Here is a 27,501-nt window from a genome sequence, read left to right as displayed (position 1 = left end):
AAAACAAAAAGGCCGAGTCAATCTTCAATTGAATATTGTGGGCCCTCTCTCCTCGCTTCATGTCTTGAGAAGTTGTTTTTTTATTTACATTTGCAAATCTTGAAAACTTAACAACATTTATGGCCGAATTTTAAGGCAACGTCCTCATAGCCTAACTTCATTCAACTCGTGAGATTTTATTGGTGTTTAGCCGGTGTCCTCCTCAAGAGCAATCCAAAACACTCATCTTTTGATTTATTTTGATTAGGGTATAAAACAGGAGGAAAATCCACTCAAAACAATGATCAAATCCTTGATGTTGCTGTGCAGAATTCCTTCGACAATATCGCCACCTTATGGGTAAATTTAGAACTACAGTTTTGTTGATGATTGTTGGCTTTTGAGTACTGATATCTTCCACACATTAAACGTTTTTTAACGCAACACTTTTTGCACTACATTGGACTATAATTCAAGCAATTGAGTATATAACGCTTTGTAAAAGGGTCTATTTGAATACATATTCAATGAAGAAAGTAGAGTATTCTTGAGTCAGTCTGTAACAAAAAATCATAGCTTCAATATCTTTAAATGAATACATTAAAAGTTATCATTTTATCAAATCAAAGTTGTAAATTGAGTCAAGATTCTGAACACTGTCTGTGTGCCGCAGGTTATTATTAATAGTGGACAAAAAACATTTTAAATAGGCTTACATCTGTACTGTGTGTGTGAGTTAGGAACTCTTGGTAAACATACATTTTCTGTAAGGTTTATTGTCTTTGATACAGTAGGTGATCAATCCTTTTGTTAGAAGAGTCAACCACAACGAGTGGCTAGTTCAGCGTAGTGACCCAAAGGTTTACCATATTTACCATTTACACTTCAGAAACACTTTAAATGTAGCCTAGATTATAATAAACAATGAAGGCTACGATTAGAAATGCACAAACAATCCCGCACTCCACTCCTTCATATACTTTTGGGAATTTCTTTATTTTAATTGGTTAAAATCAAACACATCAAAAACATACATTTGTACACAATCTTTTTCTTAAATCTGACCTTACTTTATTTAAACAGATTTCACAAAGGAACGTCACACATTTCTACGACTACACTGTATTACAGTATAAAGTATATATGTGCATATACACTTTGATAATTTGGTCACATTTTTTGTTGCTTTATTTTTTTTTTAAAGTTAGTATTATTATCCCAAAATAAAAACATCTCCGTTACCTGAAAGCAACATACGGAGGCATAGACGACCTCACTGTATATCTTATCACTATAACACCCAACAGAACATAGATCTTCTTTCTTATGTCTTTTCTTTTTTTATACAGAACTAGCATAATGCCCTAAAATAAAGCATAATCTTTTCTCCAAACACTCTAATATACTGAATTATAGATTTACATATATTTATAGAGAGATAGATATACTTTATTCTTCAAGAAAATGGAGCAATGCATGATCATAAATATTCAGGATGTTCATGGTTGCCTCATCTGTAGATTTGTTGAAATACAGTGAAAAGATAAATAACCTGCTGTTCTTTGTGTAGGAAGTTGAGTTCAAAAGACTGTTGACAGGAAACTGACATTTTGGACGTTCTTTAAGTATGAAAAATGCTCGTTTTGTTCAATGTTTTTACATCCTAAAGAACAGAAGCAATACAAAATTTAGTAGGTATTGCTTCTGCTCTTCAGGCAATAAAAGAGAAGATAGGAGCAGTCCTCCTGAAATTCTCTAGCTCTTTTCAGGAGGAGCGCATGTGTGAAAACGACTTATGATTGTGTGCATGTTGTTGGGTTTGTGTTCATTGGATTTCGCTTGGCAGTCAGCACTAAGGCAACAATCGAGGAAAGTAAAAGTGGCTTATCCAGGGAAACGAGACAACCTAAATTGTCCCACATCCACGCATCATTCAAATCTAAAGGAGACCCTTCAGCGCGCGCGCGCACACACACACACACACACACACACACACACACACACACACACACACACACACACACACACACACACACACACACACACACACACACACACTTGTTAAAGTTGAGGGGTTTAGTTGCCAGATATGCTGCTGTTGCTTGTTTGCTTATGTTGAGATCCTGTATTGCACCTCTGAATAGTTAAGTCAGCAAAAAACTTGTCTTGTCTTTTTAAAATTGATAACTTGTGAATGTCTTGTAACTTGTAGCGTGTGTATGTGTGTTTCAATTAACACTGATCATAGTCATTTTGCTGACAGACAGCAGACGTCAGAAGATGAAGGCAATGCAGTCACGAGCATTGATCAGCTACAGAGTGACCATTTCTGCAACCCCCTTGACCTCTAAATCGTGTTTTTGTTTTACAGCTCAAACCATACAGTGTCTTTTTAAAATCCCACAACCCCCCGTCCATGGATTTCCTGAACCTTTGCAGTTATTTCCCTGCAAACTTGTAGCTTACGGACATATTTTCCTAAACCTAGCTGTTACCTTATCATCCCACAACTGGAAAAGTTGCCCAACATTTCTGTGATAGAGAAAAAATCAGCGAATTAAACTGCATAAAGAATGAAAGTCAGCTTGCCAACTGAAATGACACAGGCATATCAGCTAACCTTTCCCAAATAGAACAGCTGCTGCAGATTCACAAGAAAAAAGCACTTGCTGAGAATTGACCCGATAAGGTTAAATAAAGCACCAACACAATACTGTATCCATGATAGAAAGTGACCCAAAATATTTACTGTTCTGATGCAGTGTCATTTTGGTTATTCACCTAACCTGAAACAGTTGCAAACTATACATTTGCTACACCTTTAAACATTTGTTCCTTATGAGAGTTGTGTATCCTTTGAAGTTTTGAACGCCATCTGCACATTTCATGTGCAACTAGGGATATATTTCTGACAGTTTGAGGGTTAAATTTAATGGAGCAGTGTCATATACACCCACACAGTCCTCTTCCAAAAGTTTACAAGAACCCAGAAAACCTGAGAGGCCTGCTTTCGAGTCATTGTTTGTTTTTAGTCATGGTGAACTCTATAAACAATATTATTTATTTTTTATATTATTTGAATTGTTGCCAATTATTCTGCCATAATATTATCCCACAAACTTACAAAGTCAGCCTTTATGATGGTTGTGTCTATCGAGACATTTAAATTAATTGGTATGTGTTGGTGCCATAAATTAACCCAGTGATTTAGAAGCTCTTCAAACCTTCACTCAATTTGAAACTATGGGCAACTTCACCCGACACACCCCCATCAACAAATCAGTAATCCTGACGCTGATAGCCGCTGCTCCCGTCAAAGGCCCCTTCGCTGTTGGGCTGGCCCCCTCCTCCTCCTGGGCTCTCTACGTCGTCCCCGCCAAAGGAGGTGTAAGGGGCTCCGGCTGCATCCTGGCTGGGGTCTGTGTACTCCTGGGAGAAGAGGGCTGAGTCGGCCCCCAGCTTGTACCTCTGGAAGGCCAAGAAGGACTGACCTGCCTTTGGTGCGGAGAGACGGTAGGTAGAAGAGGAAAGAAGGGCAAAGAGGACGAATAGGTGTGGAGAAATGGGTAGATAGTGAAGCAGAAAAAGCAGTAGTGTTAGAGCAGAGGTTTTGGGGGAAGAAAGAGAAGAGGGAGAAGGAAACACTGATTAGTTGGCTTGGAAAGCTTGTGAAGCTTATTAGATACTGTGGGTGAGTCGTGTAAACAGCCAGAGCAAGTTAGTTCTATAGGCAGCGGTGCAAAAAGGCTAGTTATTTATTGTTCAGTCCCTAATGAGAAACGCCATCTTAATGCCACTCCAGTCCACAGAGGAGCAGGACAAAGCAATTCCACTATGTCTGTGTGCATTATTAAACAGCTGAGGCCCTGCACTGTAAAACACCACAGATCTCGAGTTTGTCGATATTTAGAGCTGTTTCAATACAGCGGTGAAACAAGCAAAGTACACGTAGACAACAAACACACACAAAGAAAGAAAAACAAAGAAACAGTCGAATTGCTTTCGGCTTTCAGTGCTGGGAAGTTTGACGAGTGGTTTATATAGTGAGTGATTTTTATTTTTTTTTGCACAATCAGATGTTGAAGTCAGCTTGAATCTGGTTTAAAGAAGGAAACTGCTTTGGTTCCATCAAATTCATTATTTGGTTGGCTGAGTGAGAACAATTCAAAAAATAAAATAAAAAATAATTAATAGCATAGTCCCAAATCCATAAAAATAACAATTTACATTCAGGTACCTGAATATTTCACCTACTTTGTCAATAAGTATGTGGAACATTAAAGTATCTGTGTAATAAACATTATTTATTAACTTGTCCCTGATTCAAATAAATTTATAACATGCACAATTTCAAGTAATATAATCCCATGAACATGCAATAAAACCGTTTGATATTTCAATTGAAGTGTCTTCAAACTGTCCCACTTAAACTGCAAAGGCAATCTCTAAAGGCGATTAAAGTACCAAATCTACCAAATCAACTTAATGACATAGCCTAGTTGAAAAGTGGAAACTTATAATGGATGTGTTTAAGAGAGTTACAGTGAATACTGTGCTACAAAAAAGTAAAAATAAACAGTTTGGGAATTCACTTCTTCAATTTCCAGCTGAGATTTAGATAGGATAATATTGATACCACTTTAATATGAGGCCTTGTAGCTTAGGGTAGCTTAGCATAAAGCCTGAAATAATGGAAACAATTTTGCCTGGCTCTGTCTAAAGTTAACAAAATCCACCTGGCAGCACCACTAAAAATCATTTATTAACATGTTACATCACTAAGCTTGTTAAATCCCCCTAGCAACATCTTGTTAATACTTCTGTTTCTGAGATAACTTTTTAAATGTTAGCTTCTTAAGTGCTGGTAGATCGATTTTTTGTGTCTTTACCTCCAGACAGAGCCAAGCTAGCATTTTCAACACGTTTTCTTCATCTTCATGCTAAGCTATGCTAGCTAGCTGCAAGCTTATGCTTCATATAGCCTACCAACAACACAAGACTACTCTCATCCAAGTTTTGCCAGAAATGGAAAAGTGAATTTCCCGCGTCAGATAGCTTAGCCTGTAAATTAAACAGAGAGAAGGCTTTCAATGTAATTTCATCATTATCAAAAACAAAATTTTGCAACTTTAAACATTGCAGATGCATTTTTATAGAAAAAGAACTTTTGTCATAGATCTAAGAAATCATGTTTTTAACTAAAACAGTTGTATATAAAAATATCACCTAAATCACTCTAACTAGCAAAAAGACAAAGCACCAACAACTCTGTAAACCTTCACATCAAAGAGATAGAGACGTGTGGCAGTCTGATCTGTAAATTGTGTGCACACTTGTTTAAGGGCTCCAGCATTGGTGGTGAAGTTCCTACATCAGCAACAAACTGCCAACCTGCCTGCTTTGAATACAAAGTGAAAGCTGACTTTAAAAAAAAAAGACATGTCAGTGGATAACACACACTTCTGATTGTTTACACATGAGAATTAAAAACCTAAATATTTGAAGGAATCATTCAACTAGATTATTTTTGAATTTATCTTCTGACTCTTTCTAACATCCACACTTTTCATTTTTATGAAAACGCGTTTTTGGTTAACATTTAAAAGAAAAAAGTGGGCAGAGAGCTTTCGTTCCAAAACAGATCAAATGATTTTAAGTGGGCATGAAAGGCCAGAATTGTCAGCGTTTGGTGCTGCACTGGTTGAGTCATGCATTTTGGTCGACGATTGAATACACCCACCCGTCCATATTTTATCATTATGATGTGCACAGGTCAGCATTTAATTCAGTTATTCAAATAGAAAACATTAAACAGCTTCTTACTGACGACACTGATGGTGCAGCTGCTCTCCTCACTGCTGGATTACAAAACCACTCTCTTCTTCCAGGGCTATCTTATGTTACTGAGCGCCCTTAAACAAGTGCAGCCACAGTAAAGCTACAGGAGTGTGTTCACAGTGTTAAGGCAGCAGGGGGAGTAGACACAGCAGAGTCAGATAAAAGGTTAATTAGGTTGAGTGGGGAACAGCTTGGTGTACTCCTCTTCAAACGACAAATTCTTTAACTTCTCCATAGAGAAGAGAGTCTGAGCACCCTGTTGGAACAACATCCACACACTTGTGAGTTTACAGGTAGGCCTATGCATACACCAATTAACAAGTTTACAGCATCCAAACACTCACGAATAAAAAAGTTGTCAAGACAAACATGTGCATAAAAGTTTAGAGGCCAGTAAATAAAGAGCCTGCAGTGGATTCATAATGTTAGATGTTCAATCATTTGTCATCTGTGCTAGACTTTGGCCCAATGAGGTGTGGAGGCCCTTACCCAGGTGAAGATGGAGAAGAAAGAGAAGGTGATGGCCGCCCGCGCAGCGTCCCCTCCCTCCCTCAGCGGGTTGTCCTCGTGCTTGGTCACCTGCCACTGGTTTGCCAGGAAACAGAATCCCACAAACCACATGAAGGACCAGAAAGCTGGGAAGAGAGACAGGTCAAGACGTTGAGTTAATCATGCCGAGATGTACAACCTTGACTTCAGACTAACACTTGATTAAAGAAAAGGACGTTCCAATCAGAATGAGTCTGATACTGATAATATTTGAGGACTTTTTAAGAGAAATTAGATTTAAATGAATACATGTCTTGAGTCCGTCGCTGAATATGAAGCTTGAGATTGCAGGTGGCTAGCATTAAGACTATTATTTGTGTGAGTATAGAAATTGGTTAGGAGAGTCTTATCTGGGCTGACACTCAGCGCTTGAATATCTGTCATGGTGTCTGAGTATAGCAAGATGAAGCCACACAAAGTTCTTAGAGGCTTTTGAGCACCTGAAGAGCCCTCTACTCCTTAATATCCCTCTCACACCTCCTCTCTTTTTGTTGTGATGATAACCTGACTACCACTCTCTGAAATGCTATGTTGACAGAGTGAAAAGAGGGCTCATATTTTCTCTGTGGGTGAGATCTCCTAATCAGCAGGAAAATACCTTCCTCGAAAAAGAGAGTACAAAATGTTCTGTGATCCATACAACCTAACATAACTTCCCTGCAAGACAAGTACCTCAACCCATACATCCAATACATTTCTATCTGGTAGAACAAAAAAGCTGGTGTAAAAGTGAAGAAAAGTATCAGTTTTGATGAAGTCAATGCTGACAAACAGCATGAATGCTGTGTAAACGTTCTTTCAAAAGTCTAGCAAGATAAAAAGCAAGGAAACAATTCAGCCCCTGAAAAGCAAAGTCAGTCATTAAGACATTTTTTTGGGGGGGAGAAAGGGTTAGGGTTATCCATCCGTAGTAATTTATTTGAGGAACAGAATGCTCCAACTTTCACAGACTTACTTTCAGTCGTAAGTGGGGCTGAACAACTCAGGGTTAATGCACTCCCATTTGCCTTTTTTTTTTTTTTTTTTCACAACTGGACAAGCGAATGGAACTGTAGTCAGTAGGGAATGCACAGAAACCTCTCAAATGATTTAAGTACTGAATTTATTCATTTATAATTCCTAAAACAAAGTTGATGTATATTTTAATTCAAGCCTGAGAATTTAAAGTTCATTATGTTTAAAGTACTTTCAGCTGGGTTTATTTTTCAAAGGCAATGTCAAGCTTTGTCATGTAGTATTTATTGGATTATAATGACTCCAAGCTAAGGCCCCGTTTTAAAAGAACGCATGAAGCAACATCTTAACCTTACAATGAAATGTTCATAATATGTGAAAGTACTTAGGCCACTGATTGACTGACCAGATTTGATGTACTGTATGTTCTTATAATTTGGGTACATTTGGTAAGCAAATCTGTATCCGTAAATCACAGCAGTAATGGTGTTTTGAGGTACTGAAAGCTAGACAACTTTATGTGTAAGATATGTGTTTTCTGATTGCATTAAAGTTGTGTATCTCAGTCCCCTATGGCCGTACACGCTGCTGTTCTCATAGGGCTATTCAACTTGAAATGATTTGTCCCGAGTTCCTTTGACTCAGTTCACAAGCACACAGTGTCTTCATGCTCTTGTGTCTCTTCAGAAGAAGTTACATGGAAGGTGAATTCAGCAGAAAATATTGTTCTAAACTTTGGTTGAACACAATTTGCACAGATTAATTTAAAACATTTTTAAACATGTTTAAAATAAAATAGATTTGACTAAAACTGAGATTATCTAATTCATCTTTTTTCTAAATTGAATAAATCTGAAGGCTTCTCTTTTTTTAGAGGTACTGGGTAGAGGTTTTCCAAGCCAGTCTGTACCTGGATAGACTAGTTCAGTTATAAATACAGTATGTAGTGATTATTATTATTATTATTATAAGTCTCTTAGAAATAAAGCTCCTACACACACGTTTTAAAAAGACAACATCAACAAGAGGCTTAGCCACAGCTATCCATTGGGTTGTATTTTCATTGTCAACAAAGAAGAACCATGCATGTATGTAATGGGTTTACCTGATAACCCGACATCAGCCAGCACCGCCTTCTTACGGTCTTTGACGCTGCTGATCTGGGGGAAGTAGACGTCCAAAGCCAGGAAGGCCAAGCAGCAGAGGAAGGCCATGGAGCCCATAAAGACGCCATAGTTACAGGCGTTCTGGTTGCGGTTGAAGATGCAGTATTCCTCTACTTCATTGGGGCGGTTGATGTAACCCTCATTGGCGATGCAGCCAAAGATCACGATGGAGAAGAGCTGCAAAAGAGAGAAGAGAAGAAAGGATGAGATTATTAGAGAGGATATGTGCAGCTGTTTGTGGGTCATGGTCACATCAGCACCTTTGAATTAACAGGATAGAATTTAAAGACCAGTGAGAAAAATATTCTGTGTGATATTTTGACTTATGTGGGAAACACACTTCAGTATATTGTGCACCTAAAGAACCATGTCTTTTCTGTTAAGACCTTTAACAGTGGTGTGTTCACACTTGTCAGAATACATCAGTGCCTGAATTTTCTGCTTCAACACACACACACACAGAGAAATCTGCACTTTCATCACAGTTACTCCCCAGAAGAACTGGCTGCCATCTCTTGAGGTGGTCTTGGCTTTGTAAACCAGATTACAACCAAGAGGTCAAGAGATGAAGACAGAAGTTATGAAAAGGAAGATTTTGGTTTTCATATTTAAAAAAGTATCGTGTCTGAAAATCCATTAGCATATTTTGAAATAGTTTGAGTTGGTGTAAAACAAATAGCTGGGCTGGAATTTAAAATTACTTCCAAATCCCCATATTTTGTATCAATAAAATATCAAAAAAGTTTAGACAATGACCCTCAGAAATCCTTAAGATACGATATACATATATGATATGATATAATATGGTATCAAATTGTATCGAATCACATCGTATCGTTTTGTATCGTACCGTAATGTACCTGGTTCCAGGATCTGAGACCAGAACCAGTTCAAGATTTTTCCCAAACAAATTGTTTTTTTAAAAAAAAGCAACCCTGAAAAAGTTAATTTGAGTCATTTCACAAATCACCTTTTCACTTCAGCTCTAAGGACCGTTGGGAAAAAAATTGCTTTAGAAACAAAGGATTCGTCAGAACGTTAGTCATTGTGATTTCTGTACTTCAGAATAATTTAAGTCATAAGAAAAATCAACTTCTAATTTCAACCCTCAAGACAACATTTAGAAAATGAAAACTTCATTAAAAAAACTTACAGTTATGACTACAAACAGAAGTCTTTGGGATTTAGTTATAACATGAATACAATGTTTTTACATCAACTAGGAATCCACCCTATTCGTTTTCTTTTTTATAGTTTGATTTGATTTACTTTAGAGGGAAACATATTGTCCCTGTTTGAATTTCTGTGTCCTTAAAGAGACTGTTTGCAGTCTGCTCTGATCACATTGTCCACCCTTATTAAGCTTTACTTTTGTGCCTGTGAAGTGAAAGTGATTGTTCCTGGATGTGTGTAGTAAAAACAATGGACCAGTGTTTATTCTTACAGACTAACCTAAACTACCTGCTCAGTGTTGAACTTTAAAACCACTAAATCAAGCTGCTCTACATCCCTGTGTTTTGTAAGAATTCATAAAAGCTCCTTACAACACAACTCAACATGACCTGCTGCATTCAGATGTTATTTTTAGACTAACCGGATCATATTTGAAAAAGAAAACACTCTAACGTGACGCTCTGAGTCCATAATGTCACAGAAACCCTGCAGGGGAGTTTTATGAATAATCTGCCGTGATTTTATTAAAACTGTTCTTCCCTTTGTGTCTTCTACAAAATATGGAGTTTGATTGCAGAAAAAATAGCTTGTGCAGCTTGTGCTGCTCTGCAAGAGCTACTGAACACACAATGATATAAATAATACACATTTAGAGTGCACAGTGCTAAGGCTGTAAATGAGGACAAAGCTGATTTGGAAAATAATCAGAAACAAGTACGCAGAGATTGTGTAAAACTTGAGAGAAAATAGGATTTAATCAGGTTTGGTAAGAATCACCAATAACCTCTTTTTATCCTTTTTGATTTCAAATATTACAACACTTATCTGTGACATTTTAATTGATAAAAAAAATGTTCTTGTCCTTAATGAATTTTCTGTCTTTCTCCACAAGGACTGCAAATACAAAGTTGCAGAACTCTGGTGCAGTTATCTTAATGGACCATCTCTCCTAAAATAAACTTAGTCAAAGTGAAACTGAATTACCCATTTATCAACTAACAAATCCTTCTACCTTCATATGTTGTGCTATGGGATATTCTTTAAGTTTCTTCAACCTTGTTTTGAACAGGTGATGTATCTTTAACAGTACGATATTGTGTCTTGAATACCAGTACCATAATATCTCTAAATGTCTCATAGGTGATGAGATTGATATTGACTCACTTCTGGTTTGCTTTAACAGAATCTCTGAAGGTATGACTGTATTTGGCTGAAAGTCAGCTTCAAATAGTTTGTAATATAAATGTTTGCTTTCATGCAAGGAGTTGGAAGTGAAGAGGAATAACAGCCTGTCTTTGAGCTGTCAATAAAAACAGCCAGCAGCTTGTTAGCTTAGCATACCATAACAACAGAAAATAGTGGTACATCTAGCCTGGCTTCAGTTTTAAAGGTAACAATATGCGCTTTTACACTTCAGATATAGTTGGTATTATAAAAGGAGATGTATGTATCTGTAATTGATCTTAAAAGGTGCTGGAAGGAACTGTTTGACGGATCCCGACTAACTAAATACTAAAATTGAATGCAGGGCTGAATCCCAGATCAAAGCATGTTGAAGGCCTCTGAAAATGTGTTTGAATGTTTGTATCTTTGTATCTTGTCTTTAATTTTTTATGTTGCAAATGGAACCACTGTGATGCGAGACAAATTCCAGTCCATGTCTGACAGTAAAGTTTGATCAATCAATCAATCAATCAATCAATCAATCAATCAATCAATCAATCAATCAACTCTGCTGTCTTTTTTACCAGGGCTGGGTTTAAGAAAGGACCTCACAATAAGATATGCATCATGACACATGTTACAATATCACACTATTAGGGATACTTTGCATTGCTCTACACAATTTACTTAAAAATGTGAAGTTGAGATAGTTTGCTTTATAACTGAGTCAAAACTATTTAATCCATAATCTCTAGTCCAATATATTAGAACATCAAGTTTTCACAGCACTAAAATGTACAACATTTTTTATTTCACTAAGACAGTAAAGTAAAATGTAATAATATTAATACTTGTTTCGATACCACAGCAACAAACAATAAAAATACCTGGGCACCAAAAATGTTGAACTTTCTATCTAACTTTCTAATTAACCTGCATACAGTGCTGGTACAACAGACAAAGTCACTAAACAAATACCAACTCTATGCAGTCCTTTGACCTTTTAAAACATTAAGGCAATAAATGATTGCAGCTACTTTCAAGCTTTTATTTATCAGTTTAAAAAAAAGGAACAAAACTGAGCCAATAACAGGAGCAGGTTACTAAGATACCCTCCAATAACTCTCTCTCCTTTTCTTCTTTCCTCTCCTCTGCTGTCACCGAATCAGAACAGCATCACAGAAGACCACCCAAACACACCACAGCGTAGTGTTCCCCCCTGCTGTGCAGTCAGTGGAGCAGTCCGCTTTGTACTTCACTTGTTAACAGCCGATCAGACAACTGCTTCCAGCAAACCTTAGGAGCAAACCTCCAGGGAGAGGGTTCAGTCTGGATGGGAACGTGTCTGAGTGTGTTTCTGTTCGTCTGCAGACAAAAGTGAATTTTACTGTGCTGACTGTTGGATTCTGAATGTTTGTAGCCTGTTTTTTTACACATACAGTCCAGTGCTGAAAATGTCCCTGCATTGTATGTGAAAAAAAAAAAAAAAAATCTGTTTTCCCTGCCTTAATTCAGACTTCTTCCTGCCAGCACCCACATGCAATCTGAAATATTAACAATTGGATGGTGGGTTGGTTGATGATACCTTTCAGTTTCTCTGTATTTTACTCTTTACTGCTCACCTCAGTTGTCTGTATCACACTTTCTACTATTGTGATTGCAACAATCTCAGGATCCATCACCTGTTCTCTGATGATGATGATGTAGCCTATGTGAGCAGGTTCAAACTTCTTCTGATGAGAAATTGATATGACAGGACAGACATCCCCCCCTCCCCACAGCTGCGTCAGTGTACCAGGGAAGGTGGAGAGGGTGCACTCCACAAGACAAAAACGCCAGCCGACTCCTCCTGCTCTACATCCCACTTTGTCCAACTTAACCAGGCGTTTCAATTTTTGAGCACATTCAACAACAATCTCCAACTTTTATAGAAATGTGTGAAAGAAGCCAATCAAGGAAAACATTGGGAAACTTTGGGACCCGACTGTTATCTAGAAAATGTCAGGAATTAGTGTATTGTGTGTGTGTGTGTGTGTGTGTGTGTGTGTGTGTGTGTGTGTGTGTGTGTGTGTGTGTGTGTGTGTGATTTAGAGAGTAAAAGTGGGCCTTAAGTTTACCCAGCTGTTGTGTCTGTGTTTACATATTAAAAGACAGTAATTCAAAAAAGTGAGAGCACAATAGACTGTACATCCTCTGACAGCTGCCCGACCATGAAGGCCAACAACCAGGTCGACAGGAAACAGGGATGTCAGTCATGATGGGGATTACTCACTTTTCCTCTTCAACTCGTCTTTAATTCATCCTGTCCAAGTGAACACTTGTGAAAACACATTTTCACTGCTGACATCGAGCTCTCGACTTCTGAAGCGCCAGCCAAAGCAGAACATAAGCCGGGGGAAATTTACTTGACACAGACTTCATTAGTTCAAGACTCAGTTTTTTGGTTTACAATGTATTCGACCGAGCAAAAGGAAACACTAAAAAAATTCAACAACTTGCTTTGATATTTGGAATTCAGAATACTTCCATACTTGTCTCCAAGGTTTTTAAACCTTGATTTTTAAACATCCTGTGGTATAAATCAGCTTTTTCATGTATTATAACAGAAAAGTTATATTCGTAAGTATTGAGAATTTCCTCACAGTAAAGTCCAAACTACAAGTCAGTGTCCCTCAGGCTTCAGGAAGAACTGTCTATTTAAGGAGGGTGAGAGACTTCAACGTCAACCTTTTGAGGTTGTGCAGAATGTCACATTGCAAATAAAGTACTACCTTATGGGTTTGGTAGGATTGAAACTGAACCTGCTTCTTTTCAAGTCTTCGTGGGCCACACCAGTCTGACTTGGGTCTATGTCGGGAGAGAGCATTAATTAAACATTTCATTTCTGATTGAGTTAAGCCTTTATTGCTTGTATTAATCAGCTATGACTCAGTATATTATGATATAAATGGTAATAAAGGGTATTTTGAGCTTTTAAGCTGTAAATAACATCAATAATTCCCTCTTCAAAGACAAAGTGCAGCACTAATAGCTTCTACAGCAAGTGGAGAGGAAACATGAGCTGACATTTAGAGTCTGCATCTTGATGTCTAACTGGAACAGTTTGTTAGCAAGCATGCTCAACCTTTCTGTTTCCCTCGCCCTCCTTCCGTCCCCTTTCTGTCCCTCTGCTCCATCTTAAGCCTCACACACCCCTCCTCCATGAAACAGAGGATATATGGAGGAGGATAGTAACACCTTTATCGCCCCTCAATCTACTTGCAGCCTTTTTTCATTAAGGAGAGAGATGATGAAGAGATGGAGGGTTTGCGGCGGGGGAAGAGCGGAGGGAAGCGTTGGGGGCAGAAGGGGTATGGAGGCGGTGTTATTTTTAGACTGCCTGCATCATCGCTGCCTCCCTCCCTCCCTCCCTCCCTCCCTCTTGTCTTTTCCCATCTCTCTTCGTTACTGGCCCGGCCTATGCCCACGAGCAGTCTTGAGAAAAATGAGCATGCTCCAACAAAGACGCACTAAAACACGCAGTAAGCATGTAAGCTAAAACACGCACTGCTTTATTCACTGGCTCACATGAATGGCTTACTTCAAGAATCAGGTCAGAAATCACAAAGTCACACACAAACACACACACACACACACACACACACACACACACACGCATATAAAACACTCATACATACAATCACATGATGTGCATGCTCAGAACAGTCCATAACTAAATGTACAACATAAGATACATAAAAAAGTATTGTACACGTTAACTTGTCTTTGGCGACTTATTCTTTCAGATTTGTAGCTCTGGTCTAAAAACATATAAAAAGTAGTGTGTTACCACATGGCTTGTATATTTTAACGAGCTGAAACTGCTCAATGTATTAAAATAGTGAGGTATGCATATTATGCATATTTATGGGTCGCTTTGGGAAATATATATTTTTTAATAAACTTATTTTTCAAAATCATTCATTATCCATGCCGCTTTTTCCGGTTCAGGTCCCGATGGGCCGGAGCTGTCATTGGGCGAGAGGCGGGTTACATCAGTCAATTGCAGGCGTGACATACAGAGACACACACATTCATACGTATGGGCAATTGAGTTAGTGCATACACATGGGGAGAACATGCAAACTACACACAGGCTCCAGCAGGGAGCTGACAGGGATTTGAACCAGGAACCCTTTCGCTGTGAGGCAACACTGCACCACCATCCAGCCCTAAAATCATAAATTCAATGCAATTGAATTGGTGGATATTTTAGCTGTAAACTGTTTCCAATGATTGTGATTTCTTTCTGGCAGATTAAAACGTAAATAGAGCACAACTTTCAGACAAATACTTTTCTGCATCCACTGCAGAATATTTCATTCTTAGATCTGAGGAGGCTTTAAGCAGACAAATGAAGCTGCTTATGCTAACACTTGGTGTAGCTGCGGTCTGTGTTTGGCTGCATCTAGTGTAGCTGCTGTCAATTATTGGCTTTAGGAAACAACAAATCTGTCAAAAACATTCTGACTTTAAAGTACACTTAGAATCCCACACTCTTCCTTCAGCAAAATGCACTCATTCAAGTCTGAGAATAATCAATCAATCAACTTTTATTTGTATAGCGTCAACTCATAACAAGTGTTATCTCGAGACACTTTACAAGAAGCAGGTACAATACCTTACTCTTTGTCTGTTAACATTACAAAAGAGCAGGTAAAAAGACCTTACTCATTGTTATGTTACAAAAAGCAGGTAAAAGACCTTACTTATTGCTATGTTACAAAGATCCGGCCTATCCATCATGAGCACTTTAGCAAAGCAGCAAAAGTTACAGTGGTAAGAAAAATTTAAAAAAACAGAGTTCTTCTCTTTTTTTAAAATCAGGCTTTATGATTCTGTCAAAAGCTCTAGAAAAGTGGGCCTCTATGGTGGCCTGGGTTAAGATTTTAATTTATGTAACTCCAGAAAGTGTCATAGCTCCTTGTTGCTTGTTAACAAAGGCAATACAACACATGCATGGTAATAACAGTATCCTCCAGCTGCAGTTCCGAGTGTCTTTGTCAACATAGTGACTATAGAAATTACATTAGCTACAATTAGCTGTTTTTTATTGTATGCAGAGGAGAGCATGTCATTTTGTAACAAGGACAGCAAGACCTGCAGGGCCACTACTTTTTCAGCGGGATGACACAGTTTGGTTTTTTGAGTCTCGACCGGGAATAAACTCCCCACCAGGGATCTTACTTCCTCTACGTGCCCCCATGTTCCACACTTTTTTCTCTTTCTACTTTGGTGACACACAAAGGTCCTTACACGAAAAAAAGGATTTGTTTTGGCGTGACCTAGATGGTTCAGTTCAAAAGCAAACGTCTTCTGGGTCACAGTTATATTTGCTGTCACATGGCAAGGAGAAGATTGAATTACTGAGCTTTTTTTTCCGCTGCTAGGCGAGGTTTGAGATAGCTGGAGACGGAGCATGTCCATCACATCAAGAGCATATCACAGAATGTAACGGTCATTTTTCTACCCTGCGTGTCCCACCAATACACAGTATAAACACTCAAGAAACATACATTCTTGCACTCAAAGCTAGAGCTACAACTAATGGTCATTTTCGATAATCTGTCAATCGTTGATTCTTTTTTCACTTAATAAATGATGAATCGGATAAATATGTTTTTATTTTCATCCCTTTACTCGCTAAAAACATTTACCCTCACACAAAAAAAAGATTGAACAGAGTGAACCACATATCATGTTTTTTTCACTGGATGTGTTTCTTGAATATGGAATGCTTATGGTACTTCAAGTCCAACCCTTCACACCTTACGTGAGAAGTACTTTTCTGGATTCGAAACAGACTGACATTCATTCTGATTCGTCTTTCTGAACTATTAAAGCAAACTAGGTGTTGGCTGCACCAGGTGTGGCAAAGCGATTAACAGCACATTGCCAAAACAGCCTTTGTTTGCATTTTAAACAAAAAAAAGAATCATGAAGAATGAAACCTTGGTTCAAGGTTTGAGCTAAAGCACAATAGGATGAGATATTTTGGGCAGAAAACACTACCTACAATGTACAGAACAGGATTGTCAAAGAGATCAGATGACAGCACATGAGTCGCCTTGATCAATACAAACAAAGTAGTAGCAAACAGTAGCTTTAAAGTTGGCCCTAGTGAATAATGTTAAACTGGAACAAACGTTGACTGATCATTGATGACATTTATGAGATACACTGAAAAAAAACAAAAAGAAATTCTGAACAGTAACTATGAAAGAAGAATGACTTTAGGCTACATATTTCAGAGTGGATTATGTATTTGAAGGAATAAGGGCATTGTACACACAGCTGGTGTTTTTTGCGCTGGCAGCAACTATTTTATAAAAAACCAATGCAGTTCAGCATCTTCAGCAACCTACAGTAACCAATCCTCCAGCACTCAGCATCCTAAACACAAACAGGCCCACAGCATCAGCTGGTTTCATCACTACCCTCACAACGAGTTAAAACACACCAAAAAAGAAGTCCAACTTTTAGAAAACACCATCAATGTCACTTACAACTTACCGACTAACCAATCTCAACAAGGGCCGTGACTTACATCAACTTTATCAACAATGTTGTAGGAGAAACTCATCTACTGCTTACACGTTTTACCTTTTGCACTCAGACTCGTTTGATCAGGGTTACAACATCCAGACCTGCCGTTCATCTTCCTTTCCATTTTTTGTTTGTTTTCCTTTGTAAATTGTTCTTTAATAAAAGATACAGAGCAATTTAATACAGACTTAATGGTCTCTATGAGGGAAGCAGGAGTGCAGAAGGACAACTTTTGTATCCTAGCAACTACTAGTGGACACAGGCCTTAATGTCTGTCAACTGTCAACTACTGCTTTGACCATTTACCTTTAGTGACTCTAAAAATGTGAAAAAAAAGTTGTTTGTATATCCTTATTTAATTAGGCTGTATCTGTTTTTTTAAGTAACTGTACAATACAGTACACTGTACATTTTATTGCATTGTACCAAAGTTAGCTTCAAGTTAATTTTCCTCCACAGTAACTTTGTTTTGTTGAGGTTGAAGGTTGTATTTTGTGTGCTGAATGACTGTCATGTCTACTTTTCTTTCTTTTTTTTTTGGTTGACCCAGTGAAGAATAGTTGTTACTGCCACAATAACAAATTGGGGTTAAAATGATTAAATCTATAGTATGCACTAAAGCTAACTAATAAAGACACAGAAAAATGTCAAGCAATATGAGTGTATTAAACATGTGAACCCACTGCACCTAAACATTCTTTAGTCACTTGAGGAGCCATGAAAAAAGTGTGGAGCATGTGATATGGTTTCATATATGCGTCTCTTTCACGCCCTCCCCCACTCTTTTTAGCTGTGATACTATTGGAATACGACTTCTTAGTCTCTCTGTGTGTGTGTGTGTGTGTGTGTGTGTTTGTGTGTGTGTGTCTGAGCAGAGAGGTTTCCTGACTCCTGTGATCCGTCGACAGATCACAAGGCTTCTGGTAATGCTGAAGGCAAGCCCTGTGAAGGACACCACGTGGGTTTCTGATCTTGTGACTATCAGAGGTTCATTTACAAAATTCACATTAAGGATGCCAAAGAGTGTGTGTGTGTGTGTGTGTGTGTGTGTGTGTGTGTGTGTGTGTGTGTGTGTGTCTACTTTATTTTAAACTGTGTGTCTACGCGTAAAATGCTTCCAACAGAACCTCCCCATCTTTTTAACTTTAATTGTTCTGCATCAACCTTTGCATTTGCTTAAATTTTAAATAAACGACAGTCTGGCTTCTGGGTAATCGCTACATGTTACACTCTCACTTTGCAGACAGATATCTCAGCTACTGTGTAAGCCTAAATCATAGCCAGTCCAGTCTGGCTGGTTGTGAATGATTTAAAGCTGCTGTTGTGCTGGATGAAAGGCTTTTTGGATCCATTGTAAGGACTGGACAAATGAGCCGGGCCTTTGGTCACCCTCACACACTCACACAGTGTACCTCGAACAAAATCCTGTATTAGACACAGCCACACAGCCCCCCCCCCCCCCACACACACACACACACACACAGCCTGAGCATGGCCTTGCACTTTGTCCAGGTCTTTCTAACTGCCGCCTTCAACATAGCGAGATGACAAAAAGATGAAATAACAAGTAAGAATATACAGAAAAGATGCATTAGTCATTTGATCTGCAGAGTGACCCCCAAAAGTATGAAGCATGTCAACATTTTTGTACCACAATATTGCCACAATGTTTTAAAGATGTTAACTTGTCTAAAATATGAAAAAAAATTAAATAAATCACCACGATCAAGACTGTGATCGGTGGATCGATGGAAAATGTATCAACGTGGGGAAAATGAAATGTACTGCGGCTAATCCGTGTGCAGCGTCTCAGTGAAAAGAAGGCAGAGTTTAAGGAGTGCGTGGAGCTGCCATGAACACTCGCTGAGAAACGAACCGATGTGTGGCAAAAATCCGTGATCTGATCTGAACTGCAAGACTTGTGAACCCTTGCGCCGTACAGTACAGTGGCTCCTACAGCACACATTATGTAGAAAGGAGTAGACTAAGTTTAGGAGCCATGATGTGATGATCCATGGAGTGAATTTTACTAATGATCAGATTTCTTTCTGGAGTGTTGACATGTGTTGATTGTGGGAAAATAGGACAATGGTGTGATCCGACAAAAAGATGAAACACATCAAGCTGATGAAGAGTCAGTACTTCATACATCACAGCATCGGTTTGAAGTTCTTGTTTTTTTTAGTGATGTGGAAATCTGAGTTTTAGCTGAAAAGAAAACAAGACTGGAAAAATACACAAGTTAATACAATGGGTTAAAGAAGTTGTGAAAAAAGGTGTTCCAACAATTGTAGAGAAAACGAATGTGCTAATGTTGCTCAAGAGCGCTAACTTTCATCATCCAACATCAGTTCATCAGTCAAATGCCTCTTTGCATAGCTCTGGGTCCACTGTCCTCACTATTGTCACATGGGTTTTGAAATGTGAATAATGCTCCTGCTATACACGACGCAGTGATTTACGTTCATAATAGCAGCATCTTTGTCCGGCTAAGTAAATGGTTACAAACACATGAAAAAAAAGCAGATCAACAGTTGATGTGGGGGCCCGGTTATGAGAGAGGAAAGTTGAAGGGTAAACAGATATTTTGGCCTGAGCGAGCAAGTTAGGAGTGAAATTGCTAAACATGTCCTCCTCTCACTTTTTTTTTTTTTTTTACAACTTCTAACTTGTCACGCAGTCCTACGTTAACAAATAAAACAGCAACACGGCGTCCTGCAATGGAAAGGTATTAGAGCCTCGTGAACAAGACAGACTTTTGAGAAGTAAAATCTAAATTCTCAGGACTCTTTGTCACCTCTGGCCCGGGTCCATTCTGACCACTAATCTACACTAATCTACGTTAAACCAGTCCACAGCTCCACTTGATTGGTCTGCTTTGTTTATTAAAGGTAACTCAAATCACTTAAACACTTTATGAACTACTGCATATACAAAAACAGAAATATCACCAATGAAAAACAACACCAAATGAAGAACCGTCTGCTTTGTCTTCAACACTACGGCAATCTGATCTGTATAGGAAGGTAGCAACTAGGGTTTCAACTAACGATAATGTTGTATTGGTTTAGTCAGACAAAGTTTAAGTATTGTGAAAACTTCTCACCACAATTTCCCAGACATCGTGATATCTTCCGTTTTGTCCGACAAAAAGTCAGACACTCAAAGGCTGCTTATTTTTTATCATTAATGACAAAAAAAAGTAAAATCTTTAAATCCACAAAGCTGGAAGGACCAAATGTTTGAGACATTTCTGCATAAAAAGAACTGAAAGGATAAATTGATCTGAAATTTGCAATATTTCTTTCAATTTCTCTATCTCAATGGATCAATTCATCGACTGACTGTTACAGCTTTAGTTGGGGAAATTTGTGCTTCACTGGTTTGAGTTTTTCAACCGCTGCCAACTGCAGAAATCCATACCAGTAAATGTTGGTTAAACTTGTAACAGATCTATATGACGGAAAATATTGACGTTAATCGCATTCACAAGTCAACAGTGCTGGAGGATATTTTACACTATGAGGGTGTGTCTGTGTGTGTCTGTGTGTGTGCGTGTGTGTGTGTGTGTGTGTGTGTGTGTGTGGGCTTATTGTCTGCTGCAGTGTGCTGGCCTGGACTGGGCATACCTGATTGCTGCTGTCACCATGGCAGCAGCTGCTCACGTTGTGCGTCTGTGTTTGTGTGTTTGTGTGTGTGTGCGTGCGTGTGTGTGTCATAGAGAGAGAGAGAAGGGGAGAGGGAGAGTGATAGAGGGAGGAGACCTTGTCAAAGTACAATTCAAGGAGAGTCACTGCAGCACCCAGGGGAGACAGAGAGATACATGTTCACAAGTCCAGGACTCCTAACACTAAAAAAAACACACATCCACACTCTGTTCTACCCACTCACTCATTCAAACACACTCTTCTCTCCTCAACATGCTTCTCTTTTTGAAGATTGATATTACCTTCAGTTTAAAATTACAGGAGCAATTAGGTTGTATTTTTTGTAAGGAAACTCAGTTTCCTAATCCTGTAGAGCAGAAATCAGGTTAGAGTGAAACCACAGTCAGAAGTGGTGGTCATCTGGTTTCTTCTTTGCTCTAATCACCACTGTAGACTGTCTGTTAGTCAGCCAGTCAATGTAAAACCTCCTCAACAATTGGACCCTACTACACTCTGCCTGATCACTTCCTCTTTTCTCACAGTGAAAAAGAAAGTTGATTGTTTTCTTCAACAACATCATGTTCATGTTTGTCAAAGGAACATTAACATCATATTAAACTCAGATGTAATCTGTCCCTGATCCATATAACACTAACGTACTGTAACTTTCACGTTGTGCTCTCTGTATGGAAAGCAAGTTTCAAAAGACTGTCAAAAGATTTTCTTATGAACTTAATACCCATTTTTGGTTGAACTCTTGTTTGATGTTGGTTAGGTATGATATGGTCATAATTAAAATATATTTTCACATACACTCAGAATGTAGCTGAATCTGATATTTACAGAATATATATGATATCACATTTGCATAAAACATGGCAAGTGATGGTGGAATGCTGATAGTTGGTACATTTATTTTAATTGTGAATTAAGGCTGTTTTGTTGTGTTTGGTTAATGTCATATGCTGGAAACAGTCATCTAAAAAGCACAGCTTTATGTATGTGGTGTGTGAACACTGCTTTTTTTTTTTACAGCCACCAGAGTATAAACAACAGGTCCCTAAGCCATATAATCAACATGAGTGGACACAGTGTGGGAAAGTGTATTTATTAACCACTACGACGTTTGAATTAACATGTGTGGTGATTGGCTAGTTGTTGTTGTAGCGGCTGAACTAACCTGTGACAAGAGGGCTCTCAGGATCGTGTCTGCACTGTTTAGAAGAGATGCGTCCCTGGAACATTGAAAGCGAGTTTATTGTATCCTTCAAGACTTTAATGCATCACAGACGCATGATGCGCACCTTGCAAAGTCACTGTGTATGTTCATGTTTCTTTTTTCTTCAGACAATGTTTTTAGAATTATATATGAGAAAACAAATGAATGTGTCTTTGAGCTTGACTTTAAGTTAAGCATCAAGGACTGAAACCTGACATATTTTAACCGGAGCGGGGCAAACAGATGAAGAATAGAGAAGCAAAACAAACTTAATACTGTTTTTTTTACTGTAGTTAAGCAGAAGGGAAACTAAAAGAGCTTTAATCACATTTTTTTGTTTTAATATATGCATGAAAATGTTGACAGACTGAGATTCACCACGATATCATTTACTACTTTACAGTCACACTGACCAGCCAAATGCCCAAATGAATTACAGTAACAATCTTATTAGTTAGCTGCGACTCTAGTGTCATTTGTAAATATTTAATTCGAATCTACAGATTTCATCAGAGCGGCCAATGTCTAAAATACAATTCTACAACATAACTGCTGCATGCACATTAAAACAATCCTACAATGCACACATGCCACTTGCTTATTAAACAGCTTCAAAACTGTGGCTGAATTCCAACATGCAGGCAATAACAAACTGTTAGTGTTTGTGTGTGAGTGTGTTTCTGTTTTACATGGAGCTGACAGAATGTGTGCTGCACTGCAAAGTATGTGTGTGTGTGTGTGTGTGTGTGTGTGTGTGTGTGTGTGTGTGTGTGTGTGTGTGTGCATTTCAAAGAAGGAGAAAGTGAGTGAGTAATAGAGTTTGTAAATAAAAGTTCAGTTTAAGACTGACAGGAAATGTTGCTGTTAAACCAGAGGGTTTGAAAAGAAACAGAAACGCAGCCAGCCTGTAGTGATTTTGAAGGTGCAGGGAAATGTTGATGGTTTATAAGGTCATACCGTGGTGACAAAAGCATTTGGATTGTTCAGTGTGTTGAAGTGTTTCTGGTTTTCCATGACTGCATGTATCTCAATCCAATAAGCATCTCAAACCTAAACTTTGATGAGTCCAAAAGGAGTTCTTTCCAGCATCATTTTTAGGAGTATGTTCTTGCTCTTATCATCATATCACAATCAGCCCTATCTTTTCCTCTTTCTTTTTTTTTTTTTTACTTTGTTGAGAGTTAAGCATATGCAAGTTCACCCAGTGGCCAACAGAAATTTCGCTTGGGGAAATTTGACTTCCAAAAGCAAAGATGCCTCTTCTGTAAAATAGAGCACAAAGGAGACCCAACACCAAATTTAGCCGCAACAAAAATGATTTGTTCGATTTTTAAAGCTGCCCCTGTGATGAACTCGAATCCTTGAAGAGCAGTGGAAACTTAAGAACGGCCTCAAAGCAAGAAGGTTCAAAACTTCAAAAGTAACACTCTTGTAAATACAGATCAAAAGTAGATCCCAAGGCAAAAAAAGATTACTTTTTTATATAGAATATAATCAAGTAAGATATTCTCCCTCCGACTGAAACTCTGCTCATCTCCTCCATGCATCATCAGAAACACACGTGACTCATTCCCTGAGGCTGAAGCACAAACACAGATACACACTCAGACATGTAGCACTCAGACATGTAGTATCACCTCCACAGACAGGCCTCGAAAGTCACAAGAGATGTGAGGTAAATAAAGAGAAACGGAGGCCAAGAACCCTCAATCACCATTATCAAACTGTCCTCTCTCTGTTTCAAACATAGCCACGCTGATCTAACCATTTCCACCTGTATCCCCCTCTCTAGCACACACACACACACACACACACACACACACACACACACACACACAGGCCCATATTTGACGTCCCTCATCACCAAATGTTGAAAATGCTGAGTGTGTTTCCTCCCCCACAATCCACAGCAGACTGAGTTTTAGCACCATCACACCAAACATCACAACTCAGGCTGTGGCTGTTACTATGGAGACATATTGTTGCTGCAGTGACACCGAGGGGGTGTGGCTTCTCGTGGGGGATCTGCAGAGTCCCTCCATACCACAGGTTTATCATTTTCACACAGAGTGAAGCTTTTTGTACTGTATTTTCTAAAAGCATATATTATATTATATTAAGGAAACAGTGGAATTCTCCATTGATGAAAAACATAATGTTCATAAAATAAAATTGACTTATGATATTTATCTATGAATTTAAAATAATGAATAAGCTGTTGAAAATATTTTATTTTCATGATTGATATGGTTTAATTCCCATAAAGCACATAACAAATCTACATGATCTAAATGTTTAAATGTCTTTTGCCTTCACTCAGACTAAAAAAAAAAGAAACTCAACCTGATGACATGAATCAATGAAGTGGTTCACGGTTCATTGCATCGCCACACATGACTGGCTTCACAAGTCATGAAGAGTTAAATGGTTAACACACTCTTGACCTATTTCCACACTTAATTGTACAGTTTAGATGTGAATGTCACCGTGGCGATGAGTGTACTATCAGTCACACTTGTAGCTTTAGTCACGAGTGACAGAAATAAGATCACAGTATTAATACTACGGTAATTGCTGGAATACTGGAATTAAGTTCAACTATACTTCTTCATTTTCTTCTGTTCCAAACATAGTTCTCTAAAAGTACTTTTTGTAGAAACTGCCACTGAAACAAAAAGTGTGTATCTGTACACTAGGACAGAGGTTCCCAAACTTTTTCAGCCCGCAACCCCCCAAAAAAACGGTGCTTAAGACTTGGGACTGTTTGTCCCTAGAGTTGGTTAAAAAGTTTACCATGGTGCAGCTGGTCACACTGATAGGACCATCATTTCATTTCAGCATAAATCTCACTTAATCCCAATAGTTTTATTTTAAAAAATGACCTTTTGAATATATTTTCACTATGATGGGTGAAGGCAATTTTAAATCATTTTACATTTTTGAGTTTTTGGAAGGCATCTCGTGTTTCCATGAATCCACCTGTGTCTTTATTCTCTCAGTATGCCTGAAGAAGCCCTTGCTGTTATTCAAGGATATTCAGACACAGGCCTTTAAATAAAAAATAATCTCATCTGTGTGACTTTCGGCTGGAAAGCGAGGACACTCGAGGACAAACTGGAATGTTAGAAACATACATTTTCTGAGGTATTCTATGAAATCTCTTTTTTGATATGTCCTGCTGTGTTTGTTAACAATGTGTCATGTGACTATTGCTTCTGTCACATGACGTCTTAATTGTATTTAAACACCTGTTTTTTTTGTGTCCCCACATAGACAAATAAAGGATTTTTATACTGCATCAGTGCCTCTGACTCTCAGTTTGGACTGCCTTTCCACATTACGAACTTTGTTTGTTATCAGGACAGTCAACTCTCTATTAGCTACCGGAATGTTAGATGTTTCATTTATCACTTAATGAAAAACAAGCTAACTTAAATAGTAGGCCAAATGTAGATTCCTTATGCAGAAGTGTGAACAAGGTAATGAAATGGTTTTATCAGGACCAGGGGGTAAAAAAAAAACTGTGCTTAATAATTACAATTTTTGATCCAAGTTAAAAAGAAATCACACACAAGCACTTTTTCAGACCATATTAAATAAAATAAAAATAAATATAAATAAAATAAATAAATATATTAAAATAAATTCAAAAAATAACTGAATTCCTTCAAGTCTTCAGCTAGTTTTGATGTGGGCTTGAGGCCTTTACAAGTTAGTGGACAAAAGGAGTAGGCCTACTTCTTCACCAATTTACACGAGGAGAAAGACATTAGAAATGAATGTGGCCTTATTCTGTCTTTTATGGGAGATTAGTATTAATATTTAATGGGACTGTATTCCCTATGATTTATTCTGGTAACAAATGAAGATCACAATAGAAGACTAAATAACTGAGTCATGGCTTCAGTGAACATATCATAGTGAATTGTATTCTTATTCTGCACCGGGATCACCATACTCCAATAACATTATTGAGGAAGTTTTGGAGACTGAAATGACTATTGTCTCCATTACCCCACCTAGCCACAAGCATTTGTTGCTATTTGATGAATGATCTTTGTCATGGGGGAGGATGGTCAGTTGTTATAAGATTTTTTTTAAGAAGTCCTTGGAGTGAGCCTGTGTGTTATGTGCTTATTAGAAGGCTTCAGCTGATAACTAATATAGGCCTGTTATTGGCAAAGAGGGCAGGTAATGTTACAGTGATAAGGGACTTCTGGGCCTAAAAAAAACTCCAAAGTGATTGTTATAAACACAGAGGGGATATCAAGGACTGCTAATACATTGCACTGTGCTAGCAGTCCTCTAGTGAATAAGAATATGAATAAGCTATAATGCAATAGAGACGGAGTTGTCTATTGACATGTCCTGCTCTAACCTGTCTTGGCCCTTTCGCGATAAACAGATCAAAATAATGTAGCCTATTCCAAACCCATATTTGCATGTAGGCCTATAGCCTATTTGGTCGTATTAACAGCGTTATTAGTAATTAGTCTTTGTAGCGTCTCTATAGCTAAAGTAAGCAAACTTATTGTGTTTTTGTCGCCTATTAAACTTAAAACGGTCACTTACCCAAGACACAATGCGGAGAATGGTCTGAGGTTGCTGGAAGAAGGTGACAGGGTCGAAGGCTCCTCCGGCTTTCCCTGCTCCGTATGCCTGCATCCCCTCCATGGTCCTCCTTCCTCTCTGGTGCTCCCCTCCTCCTCCGCTGCTGATTCAAAGGCACAGGGTGTGTGGAGCACCGGGCAACCGCTCGGAAAATCCCCGATGCTGCTCCTGCTACTACTATGCAAGGATGGATTTCCGTCCCTTCCGTTTAGCTCTTTGGTAAGAAGGCTCCTCTATTTTCTCTTGTTTTTTGTTATGGTTTGTTTTTCCAAATTTAACCTCTTTACGTCCTCTTTCGATATGCGGGCAGTCTATGCAACTGTTTTGATGATGCTCTCTCTCTCTCTCTCTCTCTCTCTCTCTCTCAGCGCAGGAGCAGCCGGTGGCGAACTCGTGAACGCGCCTCCGTTGTCACGCCTCGCACCCCTCGCACCGAGCGCTCCTCATGATCAGGAGCAGCTCTCGTAAAAACACACAGAGAGCATGTATGCAAGAGGTGGGAGCGCGCATTTGTTCGGCTTGCCACAAGGAGTCACGCGCTTTCCCATTTGTCTTGAGAGGGATTTTTTCCTCAACTAAAAAAAAAAAAAAAAAGGCCTACTGGAGAAGAAGACGA

The 27,501-nt window shown here is 38.5% G+C and overlaps 2 protein-coding genes across 3 annotated transcripts in view; one reads left to right on the top strand and one right to left on the bottom strand.

Annotated features, from left to right (window-relative positions):
* LOC132987170 (protein CutA homolog) overlaps nucleotides 1-27,501 on the top strand; it is a 140,584-nt gene that overhangs the window by 15,050 nt on the left and 98,033 nt on the right. The gene's annotated exons all lie outside the window — the stretch shown is intronic.
* Nucleotides 957-27,305, bottom strand: LOC132987096 (synaptogyrin-1-like). 2 transcript variants are annotated; one of them, XM_061053918.1, is made up of 4 exons: nucleotides 26,847-27,299; nucleotides 8,426-8,663; nucleotides 6,307-6,452; nucleotides 957-3,474 (listed from the first exon to the last, which is right to left on the bottom strand). In XM_061053918.1, the coding sequence occupies exons 1-4, from the start codon at nucleotides 26,946-26,948 to the stop codon at nucleotides 3,259-3,261; spliced, it is 702 nt and encodes a 233-aa protein (XP_060909901.1). In that variant the 5' UTR covers nucleotides 26,949-27,299; the 3' UTR covers nucleotides 957-3,258. The 2 variants fall into 2 exon arrangements, with proteins under 2 accessions (XP_060909901.1, XP_060909909.1); XM_061053926.1 differs by lacking the exon at nucleotides 957-3,474 and adding an exon at nucleotides 3,976-6,073 and having other exon boundaries at nucleotides 26,847-27,305.

This window comes from Labrus mixtus, chromosome 2 (assembly GCF_963584025.1).
Source record: "Labrus mixtus chromosome 2, fLabMix1.1, whole genome shotgun sequence".
Taxonomy (NCBI): Eukaryota; Metazoa; Chordata; class Actinopteri; order Labriformes; family Labridae; genus Labrus; species Labrus mixtus.
The sequence above is the reverse complement of the archived record's forward strand: the minus strand, read 5'-3'. Positions and strand labels throughout refer to the sequence as shown.

Excerpts from the sequence above, each read along its gene's own strand:
- LOC132987096 (XM_061053918.1), bottom strand. The coding sequence starts at position 26,948 with ATGGAGGGGATGCAGGCATACGGAGCAGGGAAAGCCGGAGGAGCCTTC. Across the intron at positions 6,453-8,425 it reads GGCTGATGTCGGGTTATCAG|CTTTCTGGTCCTTCATGTGG; the intron begins GTAAACCCATTA and ends CTCTCTTCCCAG. Across the intron at positions 3,475-6,306 it reads TCTTCTCCATCTTCACCTGG|GCAGGTCAGTCCTTCTTGGC; the intron begins GTAAGGGCCTCC and ends TCCGCACCAAAG.